General features: G+C 56.7%; 1 protein-coding gene across 1 annotated transcript; it reads left to right on the forward strand.

The window, feature by feature from the left end:
• Positions 1–972: 972 nt before the first annotated feature.
• SLC43A3 (solute carrier family 43 member 3) lies at positions 973–24,601 on the forward strand. Its single transcript, XM_074998576.1, has 12 exons — positions 973–1,162; positions 1,983–2,112; positions 5,247–5,293; positions 6,003–6,079; positions 12,484–12,576; positions 14,743–14,882; positions 17,944–18,104; positions 18,920–19,102; positions 21,853–21,969; positions 22,859–23,045; positions 23,262–23,385; positions 24,226–24,601. The coding sequence occupies exons 1-12, from the start codon at positions 973–975 to the stop codon at positions 24,379–24,381; spliced, it is 1,605 nt and encodes a 534-aa protein (XP_074854677.1). The 3' UTR covers positions 24,382–24,601.
• The last annotated feature ends 723 nt before the right edge of the window (positions 24,602–25,324 follow it).

The following is a 25,324-nucleotide window of genomic DNA, read 5'->3' on the forward strand; positions in this document are numbered from 1 at the left end:
ACTCATTCGGCTGGAAAGCTCGTAAAACGGGCACAAACGTGCCGCATTCCCCCAGCCCCGTCACTGCCAGAGTTCTTCCTGGTCCCAGAGCTTCCAGCGTTCCCCCAGCCCCGTTCGGGGATCCGGCAACTTTGTCTCTCCTGAGCCCTGCCTGTGCCTCCCTAGCAGCTCTCCGTTAAGCGGCACGTTTGGATATCCGGCAACCTCCTGGTTCCTTTGCTGTGTAGACGCCCCCTTTGAGTCACTGAAGAGTTCTACTCACTGTGATTTACTTTCCCAGGCAGGGCTACTCCTCCACCAGTATGACCTGTTCTCTCTTTCCTGTCTATTTTGAACCCTGCTATTTCTGGGTCCCATTGATTATCCTTGTGTTGTGTCTGTGTTGCCTGTTATATTAACGTCCTCTGGGAACTCAGGTTCACCCAGCTTGGGAGACAACAAGGTGTCTTGTGGCACCTTATAGGCTAACAGATATTTTGGAGCATCAGCTTTCATGGGCAAAGACCTGCTTCATCAGATGCATGAGTCGGGGGGGGGGGGGGGGGGTTCAGAGGAGGATTTAAAGAGGGGGTCTCAGTCAAGGGGAGGGCCAGAGCTGACAAGGTCTGTTCAGTCAGGGTGGAAGTGGCCCATTATCAGCAGTTAATGTGGAGCTGTGAGCATCAAGAGAGGAGAAAAGAAGTCAGGAGTTAGACCCCTTGCATTTGTGCACTTCTGCGTCTTGCCAGTACCCATTTGCTTACATTTGACTGTTCCTTACCGACTTCTTTCTTAGCCTCCATATTATGGCTCCCCAGAGGTGGCTGCATCTCAGGTTTGGGTGGGGAACCCCGACCTTAACAGCTCCTCCCCAGAAGCGGCTGCATCCCAGCACCGGGCTCTACAAAGTGTTGACCTCCCGGGGTGTCTCTTTGTGGTTTCAGGCTTGGAAAGGGACCCTTGCAGGAGCAGAAGGGAAGCATGGAGGGCGCCATGGAGGGGAAGGGAGCGGGGCTGGCCAAGCGGCTGGCCACGCTGCTCTCCGGCCTGCTGGAATGCATGTGCTTTGCCGGCGTCATCTTCGGCTGGGCCTCGCTGGTGTACGTGCTCAAGGACATGCACTACTTTGAGGAGTTGTGCGTGCCAGGGGCTAACGGGACGGGCAACGGCACACAAGGCCCAGGTACGGCAGGCGGCAGCACTAGAGCATCAGGGGCAGCGCTGGAGGGGTGGGGGCAGGACCAGGGTCTGCGGGGGAGGGATGGGCTGAGGCTAATAAAATAAAGCTCTTCTTCACTCAGCGCACAGTTAACCTGTGGAACTCCTCGCCACAGGAGACCGCGAAGGCTGGGACTGTAACAGAATTTAAGAAAGAGCTAGATAAATTCATGGAGGTTAGGTCCATAAAAGGCTGTTAGCTAAGGGTAGGAATGGTGTCCCTGGCCTCTGATTGTCAGAGGCGGGAAGTGGATGGCAGGAGTCAAATCGCTTGATCGTTGTCTTCGGTCCACCCCCTCTGGGGCAGCTGGCACTGGCCACTGTCAGCAGACAGGCTACTGGGCTGGATGGACCTTTGGTCTGACCCTGGATGGCCGTTCTTATGATATGCAAATAGGGCCACACCTTCATTTGCATATGAAGGACTATGCCTTGTCTGGGTTGCAGACCTTTAAATGAAGGTTCCTTCCCTTTCGGGTTCCTGGCCTTGAACTCCTGCTGCCTTCCAGTGATGTCCATTTCCCCTAGACAACCCATCGGGCTGTGGGTGGGGCAGAAGAGGGCACGCCAGGGCCATGGGTGAAGGATGTGAGGGAGGGTCTTACGGATAGAGGCCCTGTGTAGGGCAGGGCTCTGTGTGAGGGGGTGCATACAAATGACTTAGGGTCCCGTGAGGGTGTTGGGATCCCACTGGGGGCCTGGGGGGGCGCCAGGATCTGCGCAGGCCGAGTGGGAGCAGTGTGCATGGGCTGGTCGGGCAGTGACTCAGGCGAGGCTCTCCTCAGACTGCCGGGCGCAGGACGAGAAGCTGTCGCTCGTCTTCACCATCGGCTCCTTCATGAACAACTTCATGACCTTCCCCACGGGCTACGTCTTCGACCGCTTTGGCACGATGCCTGCTCGCCTGCTGGCCATGTGAGTGTGGGGGCCGGGAGGCTGAGGGACCCTCCTGCTGGGCCCCTGCCTCACCTCCACTGCAATCCCTACCCCCAATCCATCAGGACCAGCCCCCTGGCCCTACCCCAGCCCTACCCTCACATGCACCCTCTGAGATGTACCCCCATCACGACTCCTCCCCTGGGATCTCTGGGCACTGGGACAGGGCAGTGGGGTCCTTCCCCCCAGAGCCAGGCCTCGTCTCCACGGGTCTGGATAGCATGGGGGGGAACACCCGATGGAGTCGGTGGGGAAAGAGGGTCCCATGGCACAGCGCCCCCCCTCCCTCTCCATCTTTTCTGTGGGTGTTTCTCTTCCCCATTCTCCCCACAATGTGGTGATCAGGGTCACCGGGCAGGGACTTCCTCCAGCCTGTGTTATCCAGTGAGCAAAACTGCTTCCCCTCACACCACCCGGCCTGGGCCCACAGCAGCAGCCAGCCCCACAGACACCCCCTGCCCCACTGCCACAGCTCAGGCCCCTCCCCACAGCTGGGCCAGGGGCTGCCAACTGTCCTGCCCCCTTAGGGCTCCAGGACATCCCCACCACATTCATCTCTCCTCGGCCAAGTTTATGTCTGTTAACTGGCCAGGGATGGAGTCAGCAGGTCCCACATGTGGCAGGGCCTGGGGTGCTGGTGCAGCTGCCTCGGGGCTGACTTCCCTGCACCCCAGAACAGGGCCGTCGCGTTCTGCTGAGGTTGCACAAGTGCCGGAAGGGAAATGCTCAGTGCTTCCTTCCCCATAAGCTGTTTCCATACCGGTCCCTGCTGCAGAGCTGCTGCTGCTGGGGAATCTGCAGGGAGCTCCACAGCTCCCAGTTCTCCCACTTGGATTAGCTCCCACACAAGCAGCAGCCTCATGGGCCAGCCCCACAGACCGTGGCGACCAAAGCAGAGTCCTGTGGCCTGGGCTGGGGAGGAGGATCTGTTGGGGGAAAGTGGGGGTACTGCACAGAATGGGCACACGGGCCCCTAGGCAAAAGCCTTCATTTGCTACCTGCCCCCACTGGAGCTCTTCCACTCCTGCTGTGCACTCGGGAGTTCAGCCCACAACTTTCAAGGGATCAGGGCCCAGAAGAACAGCATAGATTAGCCACCGGCCAGCTGAGCCTCTGACGCACATCATTACCCTCCTAAGGTCTTGCGCTATGCGATCTGTCTCTCCATCACTCAATTTTCATGTACACCGTCCATCCATCCAAACGCTCCATCCGTCCGTCCATCCATCCAAACGCTCCATCCATCCATCCAAACGCTCCATCCGTCTGTCCATCCATCCAAACGCTCCATCCATCCGTCCATCCATCCAAACGCTCCATCCATCCATCCAAACGCTCCATCTGTCCGTCCATCCATCCAAACGCTCCATCCATCCATCCAAAAGCTCCATCCATCTGTCCATCCATCCATCCAAACGCTCCATCCCTCCATCCATCCATCCAAACGCTCCATCCATCCATCCAAACGCTCCATCCATCCGTCCATCCATCCAAACACTCCATCCATCCATCCAAACACTCCATCCATCTATCCATCTGTCCATCCATCCAAATGCTCCATCCATCCAAACACTCCATCCATCCATCCGTCCGTCCATCCATCCAAATGCTCCATCCATCCAAACATCCATCCATCCAAACACTCCATCCATCCAAATGCTCCATCCATCCGTCCATCCATCCAAACACTCCATCCATCTATCCATCCGTCCATCCATCCAAATGCTCCATCCATCCAAACACTCCATCCATCCATCCGTCCGTCCATCCATCCAAATGCTCCATCCATCCAAACATCCATCCATCCAAATGCTCCATCCATCCGTCCATCCATCCAAACACTCCATCCATCCATCCAAACGCTCCATCCCTCCGTCCATCCATCCAAATGTTCCATCCATCCAAACGCTCCATCCCTCCGTCCATCCATCCAAATGTTCCATCCATCCATCCAAACGCTCCATCCATCCGTCCATCCATCCAAATGTTCCATCCATCCAAATGCTCCATCCATCCGTCCATCCATCCAAACACTCCATCCATCTATCCATCCGTCCATCCATCCAAACGCTCCATCCATCCAAACACTCCATCCATCCATCCATCCGTCCGTCCATCCATCCAAATGCTCCATCCATCCAAACATCCATACACTCCATCCATCCAAATGCTCCATCCATCCGTCCATCCATCCAAACACTCCATCCATCCATCCATCCATCCAAACGCTCCATCCATCCGTCCATCTATCCAAACACTCCATTCATCCATCCATTCACAGACACTCCATCCCATCCCATCCCAGATGGACACTGGCTGAGGGAAGATCTGTCCAGGAATACTAACCAGCCAGGCTGTACACCCTACTTCTGGTGCTGTCCTTAGACTGTGATAAGTCCCTGAGAGCCGACTTCACCTTCCAGAGTGGGGCTGTCCTGGCTCAGTGTCCTAGCAAAAGCTGGCTGGATCGAGTCCCACACCCCCTTGTGCCCCAGCTGCCAACACCCACCAATGGCCCCCTGCCCCCTCCCCCTCCCCACTCTGCCCAGTGCCCATGTGGCATTGCCTGTTCCAGCCCTTCTGCCCTAGCAAACATGCCTTGAAGTGCACAGCCAACCCGCTCGTACCACTCCCAGCATCCCCCGGGGTACTCCATCCATCGCTTCTGCCTGTGTCTCCTGACTGGGTCCTCCTCCCAGCCCTGGCTCCATCTCACTGCAGGGTTAAATCCTGCCCTGCCCCCCGATCCTGCCCTGCCCCTCTGCCTCCCACTCACTCTTGGCCTTTCCCTGCAGCCCTCATTCCTCTCCTCCTCCTCCTCCCTTCCACTCCTCCCTTGCACCTCCTTTCCCCACGGCTGCCCCCTTGCACCCCAAGGGTCTAGCTGCCCCACACGCTACCCCTCTTTTCCCCACGGCTGCCCCCTTGCACCCCAAGGGTCTAGCTGCCCCATGGGCTGCCTTACTTCTGCCCTCAGCCCAGTCCCCCTCTTGCATCTCCTGCCCCATGGTGCTTGGGTGGGAGCTGCAGCCTTCCCAGCGTGGGACAGGCACTGGAGCCCTCGGCCCCAACCTCGGTCGCTCCCCTGGCAAGACCCTGTGTCTGTGTTTCAGCTCCCTCTACACCAGCGGCATGCTGCTTATCGCCTTCTCCACGGCAGGTGAGGCCTCTGCCTGCGGGGCACATCGGGGCAGGACGTTGGGCCAACAAGCAGAGCCTGCCCCACAGCAGCACTGGGGGGATGCAGCCCTTGAGCAAGGGGGGGTGCCCCCCACGGGGCTGCGAGTCTGCCTTGACTTGTGACTGGGGCGTGGGCACAGCTCTGCCTCCTGCTGAGCAGAGTCAGGCTGAGCTAGAGCAGCTCAGGGGCCCCTCTGGGCTGGTGTGTGTGGACATCCCTGGCTGTCTGGACAAGGGACTCTCGCTGGGGCTTGTTACGAGGCCTGGCAGGGTGTAGGTGAGACAGTCGCTGGGACGTTACCAGGCCCAACAGGGGGTGAAGGGGACACACTCACTGAGGCTTGTTATGAGGCCCAGGTTTGTGTGTGAATGTGTTTTACCCCTGCTGCGTCTTGTCATGAGCCCTGACTCTGTGTGTGTGTGTGTGTGTGTGTGTGTACACTCGCTGGAGCCTGACAGTGTGTGTGCAACACTCGCTAGCAATGGTTATAAACTGTGATTGTGCACATGCACGTGTTTCACCCAGTGGGGCTTGTTCCAAAGCCTGATAGTGCACGCTCTGGTGTAAGTGTGTTGCACTCGCTGGTGCGAAGGGCATGGCTGTCTGCGTGTGTGCCTGGGGCCTTACACCATGCGCAACATGCCTCTGTAGTGAGCAATTCCTTGACACCCTGCTGTGTCCCCTGCAGCCACGGCGCTGATCCTTTTCCCGGCTATGTGTCTGCTCTCCGTTGGCGGAATCCTCCTTATCCTGAGCAACATTCAGGTCTGACTCTCGGGCCCTGCAGGGCTGCCGCAGACAGGGGCTGAGCGACCGCTAGCTGGGCACCAAGGGAGGGGTCTGGGGAGGGAAGGGGTTTGCTGCCCCTTCTTGGACCCTCTGCAAGACTGGACTCGTGAGACTGGGGGCATAGGACTAGTGGTTTTTGGAGTCTACCCACAAGTCCTGGAGATGACTAAATAAGGAGCTGGGATGGGACATGCCCCCACCCCAACCCGGGCAAGGCACAGGTGCTGCTCTGGCCTCATGAGCTCCAGAGGGGCCCAGCTGCAGAGCCCGAGGCAGCCAGGTGAAACGGGGAAGCCTGGCAGAGATGAGGTAGCAGGCAGGACGAAAGGCGCAGGCCTCCAGAGTAGCTGGTCCTTGCCCTTGAGTGGGAGGAAGGGAGCGTTGACAAGCCTCCACCACCCATGTGAAGGTAGGAGATCCAGAGTAGGCTCATCTCCATGGGACAGGGGTTGAAGCTAACTCCATCGCAGGGCTCAGCTGTGCCCGATTGCCTCTATTATCAGACCCTTATAAGGAGCCTCAAAGACTCACCATCCCCTGAAGTGGGATTCCCCTCATTGGAGAAGGCAGGAAGGCTGGAGTGTGGTTCCCAAGTGAGGAGAGAGCTTTGGCACAGGAGGGGACTCTGCCATGGCCCCTGTGTAGCCCCAGAGAAAGACCCACGGGGTCAAGCCTCAGAAAGCAAAGCCAGGACACTGAACAGGGTACGTACGGCCTGGACAAACAGAGCAGTGCGAGCTAAGTGAGAGGCTGAATGTTTCAGTGGGCCCCTCGTAAGCAGAACTGAGCAATTCTGCCCTCCAAAGCCATGTGCCAAGGGCGTCCCCTTCCAACGGCATCGTTGCGGAAGCCAATTTTTTTAAGGCAAGCTTCGAGAACTCTGGCTCTGCCCTGCAGCTGGCAACGAAGAGTACCGCACGCAGCCCCAAGGCAATGCAAGCACTCGGGAAGTCATTAAATCTTTGTTGTGACAAATGTGCCCAGGAGCACGTTCATCCTGGATGTCGCAGCATCTTACAAACACTGAAAATGGGTCTGACTGGGGGACAAACTCAGACTCTGGACTATCTGAGTCAGCATTATGCAGCGCCGGGATGCTTGAAAGGTTCACCTAACTTTCACTTCTTCTTTTTAATGCCCGACTTTGCTCGGGGAGGAGAAGAGAGAAGACCTCATCCTCAAATCTTCTCCTTCGCTTTTCCCATCTGGAAATGCTCGTTTTACTGTACGTTTTGTGGTTTTTATCGTAGGACTCATCTCACTCACTTGCCCGTTCTTTTTGCTTGTATTGCAAAATAGTTAAATGGAGACAGGAAGTTTGTGGTAAATTCTTGCAAGGGAGGCAGCAAATGGACAGTGATGCCAAGATCCAGATTTGGTTTTTGAAACTGCATGCTAGTTTTGCCTGAGCTTTCTATTACCACATCCCAAAGGGTACTCCTAGAGCAGATTGTCCTGGGCAATGGTTGTGCTTCCCTTAAGATTCTTCCATTTCCCTTGGCATTGTGTCTTGCTCATCCTCAAGGTGTCCTCATTGCTGTCCTCAAGGTGCATTACAATTGCTCTCCAAGATTCAATCTGAAAGGACCACCCTTTTCAGGGACCAGTCACCTTTTGGAATTCTTGACCACAGGATGTTGTGAACTTCCAGAGTGAAGGTATTAGGACAGGCTAAATCTAGGCAGGGAAGACAATTCCTGGAAGCATGGTTCTCTGGCAAGGAGGCAATTCACCGGCATATTGATTTAGATCCAGTGTTTGAACCCAGGAGATTAAAGGACAATAGAAGAAGAACGGCTAATACTACACAATCCATTGTTTACATCCAGGCACTAAAGTACAGCTGTATTTGCCCTGATCCATCAGACAGAGACAAATATGTACAAGACCTTTACCAAGCTTTCCTCAAACTACAATAGCCATCTAAGAAAGTGAGGAAACAGATAGATAGAGCCAGACGGGTACCCAGAAGCCACCTGCTACAAGACAGGCCTCGCAAGGAAAACAAGAGAACACCACTGACCATCACATACAGCCCCAACCTAAGGCCTCTCCAGCGCATCATCAGTGATCTGCAACCCATCCTGAACAATGATCTTTCACTCTCACAGACCTTGGGAGGCAGGTCTGTCCTCGCCTACAGACAGCCTGCCAACCTTAAACAAATCCTCACCAGCCACTGCAAATCACACACCAGTGTTTCTAGGCCTGGAACCAGCCCCTGCAACGGTCCGCGCTGCCAACTCTGCTCACATATCTACACCAGTGACATCATCACAGGACCTAACATCGACCATACCATTGGGGCTTTACCTGCATATCTACTAATATAATATATGCCATCATGTGCCAGCAATGCCCCACTGCAATTTACATTGGTCAAACTGGACAGTCCCTCCGTAAAAGAATAAATGGACATAAATCAGACATCAGAAACGGTAATGTACAGAAGCCTGAGGGGGAACACTTCAATCTCCATGGACACTAAGGCTACGTCTACACGTGCACCCAACTTCGAAATAGCTTATTTCGATGTTGCGACATCGAAATAGGCTATTTCGATGAATAACGTCTACACGTCCTCCAGGGCTGGCAACGTCGATGTTCAACTTCGACGTTGCTCAGCCCAACATCGAAATAGGCACAGCGAGGGAACGTCTACACGCCAAAGTAGCACACATCGAAATAAGGGAGCCAGGCACAGCTGCAGACAGGGTCACGGGGCGGACTCAACAGCAAGTCGCTCCCTTAAAGGGCCCCTCCCAGACACACTTTCATTAAACAGTGCAAGATACACAGAGCCAACAACTAGTTGCAGACCCTGTATATGCAGCACGGACCCCCAGCTGCAGCAGCAGCAGCCAGAAGCCCTGGGCTAAGGGCTGCTGCCCACGGTGACCACAGAGCCCCGCAAGGGCTGGAGAGAGAGTATCTCTCAACCCCCCAGCTGATGGCCGCCATGGAGGACCCCGCTATTTCGATGTTGCAGGACGCGGATCGTCTACACGTCCCTACTTCGATGTTGAACGTCGAAGTAGGGCGCTATTCCCATCCCCTCATGGGGTTAGCAACTTCGACGTCTCGCCGCCTAACGTCGATTTCAACTTCGAAATAGCGCCCAACACGTGTAGACGTGACGGGCGCTATTTCGAAGTTAGTGCCGCTACTTCGAAGTAGCGTGCACGTGTAGACGCAGCTTCAGTGGCAGATTTAAGGGTGACAGTTCTGAAACAAAAAAATTTCAGAAATCAAATGGAGAGAGAAATCTCTGAGCTGCAATTTATTTGCAAATTTCACTCCATTAACCATGGATTAAACAGAGACTGGGAGTGGCTCGTAGTTTACAAAGGCAAAACAAAAAGCAGTCAAGTAGCACTTTAAAGACTAGCAAAATAGTTTATTAGGTGAGCTTTCGTGGGACAGACCCACTTCTTCAGCTCATAGCCAGACCAGAACAGACTCAATATTTAAGACACAGAGAACCAAAAACAGTAAGCAAGGAGGACAAATCAGAAAAAGATAATCAAGGTGAGCAAATCAGAGAGTGGACGGGTGGGGGGGAAGATCAAGAATTAGATTGAGCCAAGTATGCAGACGAGCCCCTATAGTGACTCAGAAAGTTCCCATCACGATTTAAACCATGTGTTAATGTGCCAAATTTGAATATAAATGTCAGTTCGTCCACTTCTCTTTCTAAAACAGAGCGATAATTTCTCTTCAGTAACACATATACCTTTAGGTTATTGACAGAATGCCCCATTCCATTAAAATGTTGACTAGCTGTTTTGTGGATCTGGAGTGTTTTGATGTCTGTTTTGTGCCCGTTGACCCTTTGTCTAAGGGAGTTAGAAGTCTGTCCAATATACACCTTGATTATCTTTTTCTGATTTGGCCTCCTTGCTTACTGTTTTTGGTTCTCTGTGTCTTAAATATTGAGTCTGTTCTGGTCTGGCTATGGTCTGAAGAAGTGGGTCTGTCCCATGGAAGCTCACCTAATAAATTATGTTGTTAGTCTTTAAAGTGCTACTTGACTGCTTTTTTGTTCTCTTGAAAGCTGTGACCTGACCTCCATTGGAAGGGAAGTTCAGACAATACGAACGAAGCACTGGGCCATGCTATCATTAGCAGCCAGGAGCCGGTGATTAGAGGCACCAGTTCACCCCCCTCTCGCCAGCAGCTGAAGTTTGGAAAAGAATTCAATAAACTTGATGGGTGAAAGCTTCACTTGTTCGCTAGAACCCAATCAAAATCCTGCATGTGTATAGAATGAACCCCTCCACCCTCAGGAATCATAGAATCATGGAACACTAGGACTGAAAAAGACCTCAAGAGGTCAGTGCATCCAGTCCCCTGCCTTCATGGCAGGACCAAGCACCGTCTGGACCAGTGTTCCTCAACTAGGGGTACGTGTACCCTTGGGGATACGCTGAGGTCTTCTAGGGGTTTCATCAACTCATCTAGGTATTTGCCTAGTTTCACAACAAGCTACATCAGTGTTTCCTGATTCTATTTGGCCACAGAACCCTTTTCAACTTGAAAAAAATTTTGTGAAACCCCATTCCTAGCCTCTGCTGTCCTTAGTCCCCAAACCTGCCCCCCACCTCCATGACTTTCCTGCCTTAGCCCCCAGATCAACCCCCCTATCCCCAAGCTTTACCTCCCATCTTGCAAACCTAATTCCCAATCCCCAGGCTTAACCCCTCTCAGTCCCAAACTGGCCTCCGGGACTAACTCATCCATGGCGCTGGCTGGGGGGCCTACGCCAGGCAGCCATGTGCACCCAGAGGAAGGAAGGCTGGTGTGGAGGTGTTCTGCTGGCAGGGGTGAGCCGAGCCATGCCCACCAGATGAGTGTGGCTGCTCAGATAGCATAGTGAGCGAAGGGCTCTCTGTGGCTCCCTGCCCTGCCACTGCTGAAATAATGGAACTGAATTCAGTTGGTTTAACAGCCGGATCCCTCCCGCTGCCCTGCCAGCTGTTAAACCAATTAAATTTAGTTCTACTGTCTCAAAGGCGGCAGGGCAGGGAGCTGTAGAGGAGTCAGCTGTTGGAATGGAATTTTCTTGCAGAACCCCGGGGTTCCAGGAAGCACCCTTTGGGAAACACCGGGCTACATATAAAACACAAGCAAAGTCAGTACAATCTGAAAGTTCATTCAGACAGTGACTCATTTCTACTGCTTCGTAAGCCTTACGCAGAAATGTCAGTGCAATACTTCTTTCCCAATTCATGCATTTGATAATAAGCTGGCAGAAAGGCAGCAAGGCTTCAGCGGTCGTCTTCTGTGATAGTTTTGCATGTTTTTGTAAGTAGTTTTTAAGTGAGGTGTAACGTGGCAGCATTCGAAACAAATCTGGCTCCTGAAAAGGGTACAGTAATCTGGACAGGGTGAATGGCAGTTGTTTCAAGACCTTAGATTAATTTAGGACCAGGTTTCTCAGCCGGCGGGATGCGTACTCTAGAGGTATGCAAGCGAAGTCTGGGGCTACATATCATTTTTTTGAACGTGGGGTACTTCGTAAAAAAAGGTTCAGAAACACTGGCCTAGACCATCCTTGAGAGGTGTCTATCTAACCTGCTCTTAAATATCTCCAGTGATGGAGATTCCACAACCTCTCCAGGCAATTTATTCTGGTGTTTAACCACCCTGACAGTTAAGAAATTTTTCCTAATATCCACCCTAAACCTCCCTTGCTGCAGTTTAAGCTCATTGCTCCTTGTCCTGTCCTTAGAGGCTGACAAGAACAATTTTTCTCCCTCCTCCTTGTAACCCTCATTCAGGTAGTTGTAAACCACTATCATGTCCCCTTCTCTGTCTTCTCTTTTCTAAACTAAACAAGCCCAGTTCCTTCTTCTCCCATAGCTCATGTTCTCTACACCTTTAATTATTCTTGTTGCTCGTCCCTGGACCTTCTCCAATTTATGGTAGGATTCAGTGGGAGGGTGTCCACATGGGAACACATTCCACCAGCTCCAATGCACTGGCAGGGCTGCTGTCGGTTGAGTAATGGGGAACGAGAACTGCCCTCCTTCAGCCTGGTTCCTCAGAGACCCCAGTCTCCATAGCTACCCCCAGGTTGGCTCCCTGGAGGACCTCTAGCCCAATGGTGCCCCCTTCAGGCTGACTCCACAGGCACAGCATATCCCAGAGTGTCACCCCACATCCTGGCTCCCTGGGGGACCCTGGCCCCTTAGCCCCACACAGCTCAGCTCCTTTGTCACTCCAGGCCACAAGGTGCCACCCTGCCCTATCCAACTCCTTGTGGGTCCAAGACTCAGTAGTGGTCAATCAGCCTCCATCCTATGCTCCTGGTGGCCCAGCAGGACTGGGACGCCCTAGGTGGTGTAGATGATCAGCTGTGGCCTGTCTCACTCATCCAGGTGGGGAACCTGTTTGGGAAGCACCGCTCGACCATCATCACCCTCTACAATGGGGCCTTCGACTCGTCCTCCGCCGTCTTCCTTGTGGTCAAGGTAAGCCCCATCTCAGGGGAGTGGGGGAAAGGGCAGGAAGGGGGATAGAGCAACGGGGAGGGTGGGGGAGAGGAGAGACCGCCTGCAAAGGGCCTGGGGAATGCTGGGAGTGTTCTGGGACCCCCAGAGGGAGAGGGAAGAGCCCCAGGGAATGCTGGGAGTGTTCTGGGACCCCCAGAGGGAGAGGGAAGAGCCCCAGGGAATGCTGGGAATGTGTTGGGATTCCCCAAGGGAGAGGGCAGAGCCCCAGGGAATGCTGGGAGTGTTCTGGGACCCCCAGAGGGAGAGGGCAGAGCCCGGGGATGCACTCGGGGTACACCTATATGTGAGCCGCCCTCCCCCTCTGCTTGTTCCCATGGGTCCTTTCAACCCGTCTGCCTCCTGTGGGCCACTCAACCCCCTCTGCCTCCCATGGGCCCTCTGTTCCTGTTCCCTATCTCCTGTGGGCCCCATCAGTCCCCTCTCTGCCTCCTGCGAGCCCCCCCATTCCCCTGTCTGCCCCCTCATGGGCCTTCTACCCCCGTCCAGCTCCTTTGGGCCTCTCAACCTTGTCTGCCACCAGCAGGGCCCTGCATCCTCTTAATTTCCCCCTCTCTGTCTGCTCCCATGGGTCCCTCCCCGGCTTGACATCCTGTCATGCCACCGAAAGCCAGGCTGCTCCCAGATGGGCACATGCAGTAAGGGGCTGGCTTAGCCCTGGCGCTCTGGGGGCAAGTTTTCTCATGGGCACATTGAGTAGGGCACATTGAGTAGCTCCTGGAACGGCGCTGAGAACAGGGCCCTGTGAGGCTGGGTGCTGCACTGACCCACAGAGAGACAGGCCCTGGCACAGCTGAGATCAGGGCCCCGTGGGGCCGGGTGCTGCACTGACCCACAGAGAGACAGGCCCTGCCCCAGCTGAGATCAGGGCGCTGTGGGGCCGGGTGCTGCACAGACCCACAGAGAGACAGGCCCTGCCCCAGCTGAGATCAGGGCCCCGTGGGGCTGGGTGCTGAACAGACCCACAGAGAGACAGGCCCTGGCACAGCTGAGATCAGGGCGCCGTGGGGCCGGGTGCTGCACAGACCCACAGAGAGACAGGCCCCTGCCCCAGCTGAGATCAGGGCGTCGTGGGGCCGGGTGCTGCACAGATGGTAGCTGCGAAGGTTCCCACGGCTGCCATGACGCTTTCCCTTGGATTTGGCTGTGGGTGCCTCCTGCCGGCCGCGCGGCACATGCTCTGACTGCACGGGAACCACCAAGTGGGGGTCGTGTCTCTGCAGCGAGTGCCAGCTGGGAGAACTCGCGCCGGGGGAGGAGTCAGGCTCGGGGCTGTTGGGCTCACGCAAGGAGGAAGTGCGGGTGTGGTTAGCCATGGCTCTGGCAATCCGGCGACGCAGGTGCAATGACTCACGGCGGACGTGGGGAGGGGGATGGGCCGAGTCGCATAGCTCCCTGCCTCGGTTTCCCTGTAGCTCTTTAGACGGCGTCTTTCGGGGCACGGCATGTTCCTCACCATGCGCCTGCCTGGGGCCCGTCAGAATGGATCTCTGCTCTTGGGGAGGGGGAGGCTGGACAGCCATTGCCCCCGTCGTCTTTTCCATCCATGCGCAGAATAAATTGTGCGATGGGCACCGAGACAGGCGCTGAAGTGCACCACAAGAGAAACACAGACCCAGCGGCGGGCACGCTGCTACTCGGCGGGGCAGCGCGGGCATCTCCTCTGAGCAGCCGCACAAGAGCACAGCATACAGGGAACACTGCTCTGCAGTGCCCGGTGCAGTGGGGCCCGGATCTCAGGGGCTGGAGGTCTGTGCAGTACCCGGTGCAGTGGGGCCCAGATCTCGGGGGCTGGAGGTCTGTGCAGTGCCCGGTTCAGTGGGGCCCTGATCTCAGGGGCTGGAGGTCTGTGCAGTACCCGGTGCAGTGGGGCCCTGATCTCAGGGGCTGGAGGTCTGTGCAGTACCCGGTGCAGTGGGGCCCAGATCTCGGGGGCTGGAGGTCTGTGCAGTGCCCGGTGCAGTGGGGCCCAGATCTCGGGGGCTGGAGGTCTGTGCAGTGCCCGGTGCAGTGGGGCCCTGATCTTGCTGGGGGTCTGTTCAGAGCCCTACGAACAATGTAGGTCACTGAGCCTGGGGTGGCTTGGCAGGCAACCGCTGACAGCTGCCTTCTCCGCTTCACCCACAGCTGCTGTATGAGCAAGGCCTGACCCTGCGAGCCATGTTCCTCTTCCTCGCAGCCTGCAGCGCCTGGCACCTCACCCGCACCTTCTTCCTGATGCCTCGGTGGCACATCCCCTACCCGCTGCCCTCGGGGTACACATACGGGTGAGCCACACTCCCCCTCGGCTTCTTCCCATAGGTCCCTTCATCCCCCGTCTACCTCCCAGGGACCCCTGTTCCGCATCTACCTCCCCTTTCTGCCCCCTCATGGGTCCCCTACCCCCGTCTAGCTCCTTTGAGCCCCTCAACCTTGTCTGCCACCAGTGGGGCCCTGCGTCCCCGGTTGGCCTCTGCTGGGCCCCTCCGCCTCTCATGGGCCCTTCCGCACCCCCTCTCCCTCCTGTGGGGCCCTCTCCCCTCCCCCATTCATTTGCCTCCATCACGGTGCACCTTGTAACCCCCCCTCGGCACTCTTGCCTCGGGGAAGAGGGTCTGCTGGGTGGACGGGGCAATTCCCCCCAGTCCTACCAGAGTCAGACCCTGGGAGTGGTTCTGCCCCGGTCCCCAGCCCCTGCTGCCTCAGGGCTGCTCCTGCTCGCAGAGGGGAGCTGGGGAGTGCTGGGGAGCCCTGGCTCCTGCATCGGGGCAGGGCTGGATCTAGCGATGGGGCTGAGTGAGTGCTGTCTGTGGCTGGGACGGGGCGGGAAGTGACTGCTCCAAGGGGACATTACCGGGAGTATCAATTCAGGGGCAAACTGCTTAGAGACAGAACTGCCACAGGTCAAACCTCCACTATAAGGCACCAACAAGCACACAAGTCTACACGCTGCCAAAGGACCTATCCCCATGAGCCAGACCGTCAGGGGCTCATGCACCCCCACAGTCACTAACGTGACATACGCCGTCGTGTGTCAGCCCCGCCCCTCTGCCATGTGCGTTGGACAAACGGGACCGGCTCTGCGCCAAAGGCTAAACGGACACAAATCCGACACCAGGCATCGGAATACCCGGAACCGTGTAGGGGACCAGGGTAACCTCCCTGCACGTTCAGTAATGGATTTAAAAGCAGCCGTTCTTCCATTACAGAGGGAACCCCCTTAACGGGGGGTAAGTTACAAAGGTGACACTGTCAGCGTAGGCTTGAATACAGCGCTTACCTGGTTAAGGCATCGCAAAGGCAATTTTTCCACCTTTGATGGTCTCATTCCACGCTGCACGCTATGAAGGAGACACATCCAGCCTGACTTCATGAGCTTCATTGACACTCGTCCTACAGCTGACTTTTTTTTTTTTTTGCTGTTATTCATACCCTGGATTCCGTAATCTCCACTCCAACTCATCCAGTGACATGGGTTTTAGCCGCCAAAACTCATGACCTAATGAATTGGCCAGTCTCTAAGGTGCTACAGGACTGCTTGTTTTTAAAGAGCCCGGCTGCTCACAAGAAATCATGTAAATAATTCCCTCAGACACTGCAGTTCTCCTGTGTCACCACCAGCAGGTCTCCATATACAGATGAGAAGTTATTAAAACCAATCTCATCAAATAAAAAGGTTCTTCCGATCCCAAAGGACCAGCCACATTCCCTGGTCACTTTATGCCTTAGCATCGTACCCAAAAATCATGCGGTGCCAATCCTTTAGAATCGAAAATCTAAAGGTTTACTCAGAAAAGGAGAGAAGAGGTGAGAGTTAAAATTGTTAAAGGAACCAAATATGTACCATTGCAAAGTCCTGGGTTAAGGCTTGTATTAGTGATGGAACAAACTGTGGGCTTGAGACCAGTCTCTGGAGTACATCTTCAGCTGGGATGTATATATCATTGGAGATATGCATCTCCCAGAACTGGAAGGGGCCTCAGGAGGTCATCTAGTCCAGTCCGCTGTCCTCTTGGCAGGGCCAAGTGCCATCGCTGGCATCTGCTTGCCCCAATCCCTAAATGGCCTCCTCAAGGATTGAGCTGAAAACCCTGGGTTTAAGGGGCCAATACTCAAGCCACTGAGCTATCCCTCCCCCATGGGGCCTTCAGTCCTTTATCCAGAGTTTCAGTGTGAAGCAACTGTAACGCTGACAGACCTGGGTTGCCTGCACCAGGGACTGAGCCTGCAATCATAGGGGCTAAACCCTGTGCTCTACCACACGAGCTAAAGGCCAGCTGGCTGTCAGCCAAGGCCATAGAGCAGAGACTTCACTCACCCTAGTATGAGGTCTCACTGCCTCTGGGTACTGCACAAAGATCCTCCAGAGGCGGGAAGCAGGAGGGGAGAGAAAAAAGAGGGATTTCCAGGGCCGGTGGCAGCCTCTGCCCTGTGGCGGGAATCCCATTGTTCTTGGTGTGGAAAAGTCCACACCAAGTTGGCGATGGAGTCACATGAGCAAATCACTTGTCCGTTCATGACTTTGTTCCCTGCTGCTCCCCTCTAAGTCACCTGAATTTTCTCAGGAAGGCCCTTCAGATAGGGCCTAGTGCCTTACAAGGCCCTTCTCTCTCAAGTGCGTCGTTTCATCCTGAACAGCCCTTTCCCAACAGGCCGCCCGAGCCGTCCGTTGGTGTCTCCCGGAAGCAAGTGTTTGAAATACAAGTGCACAGCCGATACGCCTCCCATCAAATACAAAAATGCCGCACGCCTACAAATAGCAGAATCATAACCCACAAACCATAAGCCTTTCAGAGTGGCCTTGCTTGGCACGCATTGGACAGCACTTGTTGCAAATATCTAACCGGGATCAATATTATCTCTCTATAGAACAGTTTTTTTCCTCACAGGCAACAGAATGATGTCATCACAATGTGTCTGTCGGCCAGCCTGGGGGCAGGGAGGGGGTGTAGGGTGGAGGCAGGGAGAGAGGGGCTGGGGTGGAGGGGAGACGAGGGGCAAGGGCAAGGGGGGAGGCCCTGGGAAGACCAGGGCTGGCTGCTTGGCTCCCTAATCCCCTGGGCTGGCTGGGACTGGCCATGTGGGTCCCCAACTCCCCAGGAAGGCCAGGGCTGCCTGCATGGCTCCCTAACCCCCTGGGCTGGCTGGGGCTGGCTCCCTGACCGGGCTGGGACTGGCCATGTGGGTCCCCACCCCACCAGGAAGGCCAGGGCTGGCTGCATGGCTCCCCTGAGCTGGCTGGGGCTGGCTCTGTGGTTCCCCACCTCCCGGGAAGAGAGGGGGTTGGTGGGCATAGCAAGCAGGGGGTTCAGGCCCCAGTCGTATGTTAATCAGATAACGTCACCCCAGGTGCTGTGTCTACAGGCTGGGGTGCGGGAGGCAGGGGTGCTCGTACCACACCCACCAGGAGCAGTGGCCAGGCCCGGGCGATGGAGGTCAGAAGCCCAGCGACCCAAGCTTGGAGCCAGGCCCAGGAGATGCTGATGCCAGCAAAGCCATCATGGGCAACGGTAGGGCTAAGCCAGCCCCTCCCTTGAATTCCTCCTCTGTCCCCAGGGGCCCCTCCCTCGATCTCCTCTGCCCTCAGCGCTCCCAGTGTCCCTAAGCAGCCCCCCCATCCACCTCCATCCCCTGCCGCTCCCCGTGGGCCACGGAGAGACCCCAAATCACCCTGTCCCAGACCCACACATCTGGCACCGTGGGGCAGCCTCTGGAGGGCCAAACCCCATTCGTCTCGCCCTCCGTCACTGGACTCCCCTGCGTCTCGGGCCAAAGCTCAGAGCCAGCGCCCCATTGCCCACGCTCCCTGCAGAGAAGAGTTCCAAGAGGGGCCAGCCTGGCCCAGGTCAGCCGAGACTCCAGCCTCCAGCCCCCGGAACACTCCCTCGCTCCTGGGCAGACAGTGTCCCCCAGAGGTGCTGGGGGGGTACAGAGCTGTCTCCCCCATGCCACAGGGCTGGGCCCAAGGCAGCGGAGCCGTGGCCCAGCCGCCTCGCTGGCCTCTCTGGCATCATCCAGGCACCCCAGCCAGCGGCGGGGGATGCTCGGGGATGGTGTGACTCCCCCGAGGTCCAGGTGGATCTCAGGATGGACAACCGCAGCCCCCTGGCATGAACTAGCAGCGCCCGAGGCTGCTCCCTGCTGTCCGCCTCGTCCTCGTTCCAGAGGTCCCAGCCTCAGGCCTCTTGCTGCCCAGTGCCCCCTGCAGTGCCCCCTCCCTCTGGATCCCCTGGGGCTGGCTCGCCCGCTCTGAAACTCCTCCCCCTTAGGGTGCGGGCTCCCTCTCCCCTCTGGCCCTACTGAGGTGTGCTGTGCCCATTCCCAGGGGAGTCGGAGGCCAGGCCGGGCCAGGGGGAGCTCCCTGCCGTGTCTTTCTGGGCCTGCGTCTTCTCCAAGCTCTTCTTTTGGCACCTCGTCTGGCTGTCGGTGATGCAGCTGCAGCATTACCTCTTCATCGGCACCCTGAACCCCATGCTGGAGCACCTGGCCGCCGGGGACACGGCGCAAGGTAGGGGGAGAGGTGCCCTGGGGATGGACAGAGGGCGCGGGGCAGGCGGGGAGGGAGGGAGGATGCAGGAGGGGTGGAAGGCATGGAGCAAGCTGAGCTGACTAGCTGGGCAGCGTGGATGGCTCTACTGGCTGGAGGGGGCCTGAAGCTGGATTGGGGCAGGTTCTGGAGGAGGGAGGGGAAGCAGTTGCACAAACCCTTGGCCTTGCCTGGCCGGCCTCTCGAGTGAGCTGAGGAGGTGTTCTTCTTGGCGGTCACTTGAGAACGACGTCTTCACGTCCCCCCCGATTTGTGAGCCCCTTGATGGCTGACCAGCGCGACTCTGGAGCTGCAGGTGTCCTCACAGAAAGGGCCGGTGCTGGCAGCTGTTGGAGGGGTGCAGGGCAGTTTTTGCTGCTCTTTTCTTACCATATTTAGGGCACCTTTTCTAGGCCGTGTGGGGGGAGCAGAGCGGATCCTAAATAGGGCTGCTCAGTCGTGGATGCAGCAGCCGGACCGTTCTACCGCCTCCGTCCTTGAAACGGAACGACTGATACAAACACCCATCATGTACGTGCTGGTCCATGGCTAAAAGCCTCCAGATTTCCCCATCCTGCTCCCGCCGCTGTTCGCCAGTCGCCATAGGGCTTATGTTTAGGAGAGTTGTGCACAGAGGCAGACTCCTGCGCGGGGGTGGGGGGATTGTTGCACTGCAGCAACCACACAATCCTCGACGGATCAAAGGCCCAGGACCAATGGCCTGGGATCCACAACAATCAGGAGTCTCCGATCTGCTGCAGCCTTCAGTCGCCTCCACGGCCTTACCCTGGCTAGCCTCCACCTGTGCTGCCGGATGTGGGGTCAACATGGGATGCTCCTGAGAGTGTTTAGTTCAGGGCAAAGTGTTTTGAGAAGCAGCCCAAGTCTGGGGTTCCTCGGCTTACAAGGTACACCCCACTCAGCCCCAAAGGAGAGCAAGAAGACATTTTCCCTTGCATGCTCCAGTTCCACCCCAGGAGCACTCCTGTGGATTGAATAGATGGAGATACACCTATCTCCTGGAACTGGAAGGGGCCTTCCAAGGCCAGGGAGTCCAGTCCCCTGTGCTCTTGGCAGGACCCACCACCATCCTGGACAGTATTTTTTTCTTTTTAAATCTATTTGCCCCAGATTCCTAAATGGCCCCCTCCAGGGTTGAGCTCACAACCCTGGGTTTAGGAGGCCAACGCTAAAGGCACTGAGTTAGCCTGTCCCCCAGTGTAAGGCTATGGAAGCCAACCTCATCAAATACAAGGTCCTTCCCATTGCAAAGGAGCAGGCACGTGTCCAGGTCAACTTACAGCTCAGGTCTTACCCCGAACAGAGGTGGGAGTTGAAATTGTTAAAGGGATCCCATAAACAGCGATGGCAAAGTTCTGGTTACCGCCAAATCAGTGGAAGGGCTCTGTTTGTAAAAGCCCTCCCATTGGTGCAAGGCCATAGTCCAGAGGCTTGAGACAGAGAGCGATTAGATCAAGGTTTTCCCAAGGCCTTTTGTATCTTCTCCCAGGTCATTGTTCTTCCTATGGGAAATTTGAGTCCCCAAAATGGGGTCCAGCCACATGGGCAAATCACCCCTTCATGCATGACTTAGTTCTGTGCAGACAGACCCCTTTGGGAAAGCTCATCAGGTGTGGACTGGCCTCTTCCAAAGGTCAGTTGTGGGTCAGTGACTCCTCAATGGGCCAATCAACTCGTATAAGGCCTTCACGATGACTTAACTTAACTTAAACCCTTGTACTCCGGGTGAAACACAGGTCATCTACAACTCTCCTCCACTCCACTCTGTCTCCGGACAAAACTTCTAGCTGACTCCAGGAGTACCCCGGTTGTTGTCCTTCAGCCTCAGTAGATCTTCACGTTGTCCGAGGTCTTCCTCTCTAACGTTTTCCTTACGAGTTCCATGGGAGAACTTGCCAGACTCTGCGGGATGATGGTTTTCTGAGAGTGTGGCCCAGCCATCCCCACTTTCTTCTCTTGGTTTGAACGTCAAGTGGTTCTTGTCCCGCTCTGCTCCAAAGCTCCTTGTTTGTGACCAAGTCTTAATGCAAAGGATGCACTTCCCTTCACAATACTTTGGATAAACTGGAGGTGGCTGGAGTGGGGCTGGTGTGCAGGACCAGCTGGAGTTTCAAGGGTTCAGGGAGAAGGGCAGGGCCTGCTGGGGGCGGGGGGGTCCATATTTATAAAAAACACACCTCCTCCCAGAAATTCCTGCCTATGGGCCTGTCATCTGCTGTAGAGTTTGTCTGCTCAAGAATTCCTCCTAACTGGCAAGAGCTAGTGTCACCGAATTCTAGATGCAGCTTCCTCTGATCATAACTTAGAGCGATGCAAAGATCCAAGCAGCACCAGGTAAACGTGCTTGGGACGTCAAGTACAAAACTGACCCACGCGTGCAAATGGAACACCTGTAGTCCGCTCCTCAGAGACCCCTCCCCTGGCACACGTTGTACAAGGTTTGTTGCCAACTTAGAACCGTGCTTGCAAGGATAGATCTGTAAGGTGGTGTTTCAGTCCAAGGACATCACAGGAGGTTGGTGCCGGTGTCAGCTGAGTCAGAGGGAGGGGCAGTGAGTGGCTGGGCCAAGGTCACCCAGGTTTGGGTGTGGGACCCAGCACTGCCTGGCCAGTGCTGGCTGCCCTTCCGGCCAGGGGCTCAGGAAGCGAGTGGGATGTCAGAGTAGGAGTCTCAAGCCATCACGCCTCGTGCCGGTTGTCTCTCTTCCCAGTGAGCACCTACACCAATGCCTTCGCCTTCACCCAGCTGTGCGGGGTTCTGTGTGCCCCCTGGAACGGGCTCATCTTGGACCGGCACAAGCGGGGAAAGAGCAAGGAAAGAGCCAAAGGTAATCACCCTCTCGGTCGCCAGGGGCTGGGCCCAGCTCTGACCACAGCTGTGCCTCTCGGTGCTGCGAGCTTCCCCACAGCAGTGCCCTTCTGGGACCCCGGTGCTGTGAGCTTCCCCACAGCAGTGCCCTTCTGGGACCCCGGTGCTGTGAGCTTCCCCACAGCAGTGCCCACCTGGGACCCCATTGCTGTGAGCTTCCCCACAGCAGTGCCCTTCTGGGACCCCATTGCTGTGAGCTTCCCCACAGCAGTGCCCTTCTGGGACCCCATTGCTGCGATCTTCCCCACAGCAGTGCCCACCTGGGACCCCATTGCTGTGAGCTTCCCCACAGCAGTGCCCTTCTGGGACCCCGGTGCTGTGAGCTTCCCCACAGCAGTGCCCTTCTGGGACCCCATTGCTGTGAGCTTCCCCACAGCAGTGCCCACCTGGGACCCCATTGCTGCGATCTTCCCCACAGCAGTGCCCTTCTGGGACCCCATTGCTGCGATCTTCCCCACAGCAGTGCCCACCTGGGACCCCATTGCTGCGATCTTCCCCACAGCAGTGCCCACCTGGGACCCCATTGCTGCGATCTTCCCCACAGCAGTGCCCTTCTGGGACCCCATTGCTGTGAGCTTTCCCTCAGCAGTGCCCTTCTGGGACCCCATTGCTGCGATCTTCCCCACAGCAGTGCCCTTCTGGGACCCCATTGCTGCGATCTTCCCCACAGCAGTGCCCACCTGGGACCCCATTGCTGCGATCTTCCCCACAGCAGTGCCCACCTGGGACCCCATTGCTGTGAGCTTCCCCTCAGCAGTGCCCTTCTGGGACCCCATTGCTGCAATCTTCCCCACAGCAGTGCCCAGCGCCTCTCCCCAGCCACGCTCAGTGTCTCTCCTGTGTCTCAGGCAGTGCGGACTCCCTGGCAGATCTCCGCTCCTGCATCCTGTCCCTGGCCGTGACGGTGCTGCAATGTTTAGCCTTCTCGGTATGCGCCTCTGTGCCGGTGCTGCCTGTTCAGTACGCCACCTTCATCCTGCAGGTGCTGAGCCGCTCCTTCCTGTACGGAGGCAGTGCTGCCTTCCTGGCCATCGCGTGAGTCACTGAGGGGGCGTGGGCCAGGGCACAGGCGGTCCTAGACCTGGAGGGGGTGGGGGGCTAGCAATGGGGCAGGGGAGCAGAGGTGGGGCGGAGGAGAGAGAGGGACGCCTGGCCGGGCATTGAGATATTCAGCACTGGACAGGGGGAAGGGTTCGCTCTGGCCTATCTCAGCTGTAACACCCCTCCCCACCCTGGGGCTCATCTGCACAGGTTCCCTCTGGAGCATTTTGGGAAGCTGTACGGGCTGCTGATGGCCTTATCGGCGGTGGTGTCGCTGTTGCAGTACCCCAGCTTCGCGCTCATCAAGGGACCGCTCGGCAATGACCCCTTCTACGTGAGTGTCCTGTCCAACCTGGGCCTGGGGAACTTTATCGACACCCTGCAGTGAGACAGGGGTACCCCGTAGAGGCCTGGAGAACTTTATTGACACCCTGTAGTGACAGGCAGGGAGTGCCCTATACTGGGTGGGGGAACTTTATTGACACCCTGCAGTGAGAGCAGAGGTGCACTGTACCAGCCTGGAGTACTTTATTGACACCCCGCTATGAAAGACGGGGAGCCCCATACCAGCCTAGGGAACTTTATCGATGCCCTGCAGTGAGAGACATGGGTGCCTCATATGGGGCCTGGGGAACTTTATTGATACCCCACTGTGAGAGACCAGTGCCCATTACCATCCTGGGGAACTTTATCGATACCCCGTTGTAAGAGATGGGTGCTCTTTACCATCCTGAGCAACTTTATTGACACCACACTGTGAGTGACAGAATCTGGGGTGGAACCAGTACTGGGCTTGGGGAACTTTATCGACACTGCACCGTGAGTGACAGAGCCTGGGGGCGGAGCCACTACTGAGCTTGGGGAACTTTATCAACACCACACCATGAGCGACAGAGCCAGGGGGTGGAGCCGGTATCGGGCTTGGGGAACTTTACTGACACCACATCGTGAGTGACAGAGCCTGGGGGCGGAGCCACGACTGGGCTTGGGGAACTTTATCACCACCACACCATGAGCGACAGAGCCAGGGGGTGGAGCCAGTATTGGGCTTGGGGAACTTTATTGACACCACACCATGAGTGACAGAGCCTGGGGGCGGAGCCACTACCGGGCTTGGGGAACTTTATCGACACCTCACTTCCTGTGTCGTTGAGCACCTGATTCTCCCACCCAGGTGAACATTGGCCTCATCCTCGTCATCCTCCTGGCCTTCGTCAGCCCGCTGGTGGTGCTGCGGGAGTGCCAGCGCCGGGAGAAGGAGCTGGAAAAGCCACACGCTGCCACAGCCCCTCTGACCCTGCCCCAGGCTGGGATAGAGTCCTCCGTCTGACCCCCACAGCAGGGACCTTCGGGGCTGGGGGGCTGTGCTCCCCAAAAGGGAATAAGGAAAGGGAATCAGCGCTGAGCCAATCCCCGGCTGTGGGCCTCCCCCCAGCGCTGCCATGGCCGGCTCCAGCCGCACAGGGGTGTGCTGGCGGCCCAGCAAGGGGTTTTGTTTACAAACACTTGACTTTCTAGGTGTTGGTGTGGTACGGCCAGTAAAAGCCCAGCCCTTCTCTGGGAGCACCAACGGGTGTGTGTGTGTGTGGGGGGGAGGAGTCAGCTCCCTTCATCGGTGGGGTGTTTACGAATGCCCCCTCGTTTGTCCCCTCTTACGCCAGCGATTTCGTTTTGTGTGTCTGTCACCACGAAGGAGCTGGCTGCCCCGGCACCTTCACCCCGACAGCCACATAAATGCTAACAAGCAACTCACCTAGCACCATACACAGCCATCTCCAGAGGTCCCTGCGGGTCCCTGGCCCTCCCAGCCCAGGTTGTCCCCATCATGTTTGAGCCCCTGAACCTCCCCCAGGGGCTCCTGTGTTGCTCCAGGATCCTGAGCGTGTTCTCTGGGAGAAGAAACTGGGGACTCCACCGCCTCCAGGAGAGGAGCCAGGAGCTAGAGACCCTCTGGGTTAGAAACCTGCCCTTGTTTGTGGCTGGGATCTGGCTAGACAGCAGAGCTGCTGCCCTGAGGCGGCTCCTCCCACGAGGGGAGTGCAGAACGGGGCCAAATCCCCCCAGAGCTGCTTGTGGGGGAGCGAAAGGGCTAATTCTTCTGACAGCCACCTGTGGCAGGGGCTGCAGCCCTTCGCTCCGGTCTGGTCCAGCTTTTCTGAGCCCTTAGCTTGGCCCATCCCCGGGGGGACCCCAGAACTGGACACGGTTCTCATGCCAGGGCAGGGGTAATGGCCCCTCCCTACTCCAGCCCCAGGTGAGGATAACCCCCAGCT

The sequence above is a fragment of the Carettochelys insculpta genome, chromosome 6, assembly GCF_033958435.1.
Source record: "Carettochelys insculpta isolate YL-2023 chromosome 6, ASM3395843v1, whole genome shotgun sequence".
Taxonomy (NCBI): Eukaryota; Metazoa; Chordata; order Testudines; family Carettochelyidae; genus Carettochelys; species Carettochelys insculpta.

Coding starts and splice junctions, on each gene's coding strand:
- SLC43A3 (XM_074998576.1), top strand. CDS start 973: ATGGAGGGGAAGGGAGCGGGGCTGGCCAAGCGGCTGGCCACGCTGCTC. Junction 12,577..14,742: donor CCGTCTTCCTTGTGGTCAAG/GTAAGCCCCATC, acceptor CTTCACCCACAG/CTGCTGTATGAGCAAGGCCT. Junction 23,386..24,225: donor TCGGCAATGACCCCTTCTAC/GTGAGTGTCCTG, acceptor TCTCCCACCCAG/GTGAACATTGGCCTCATCCT.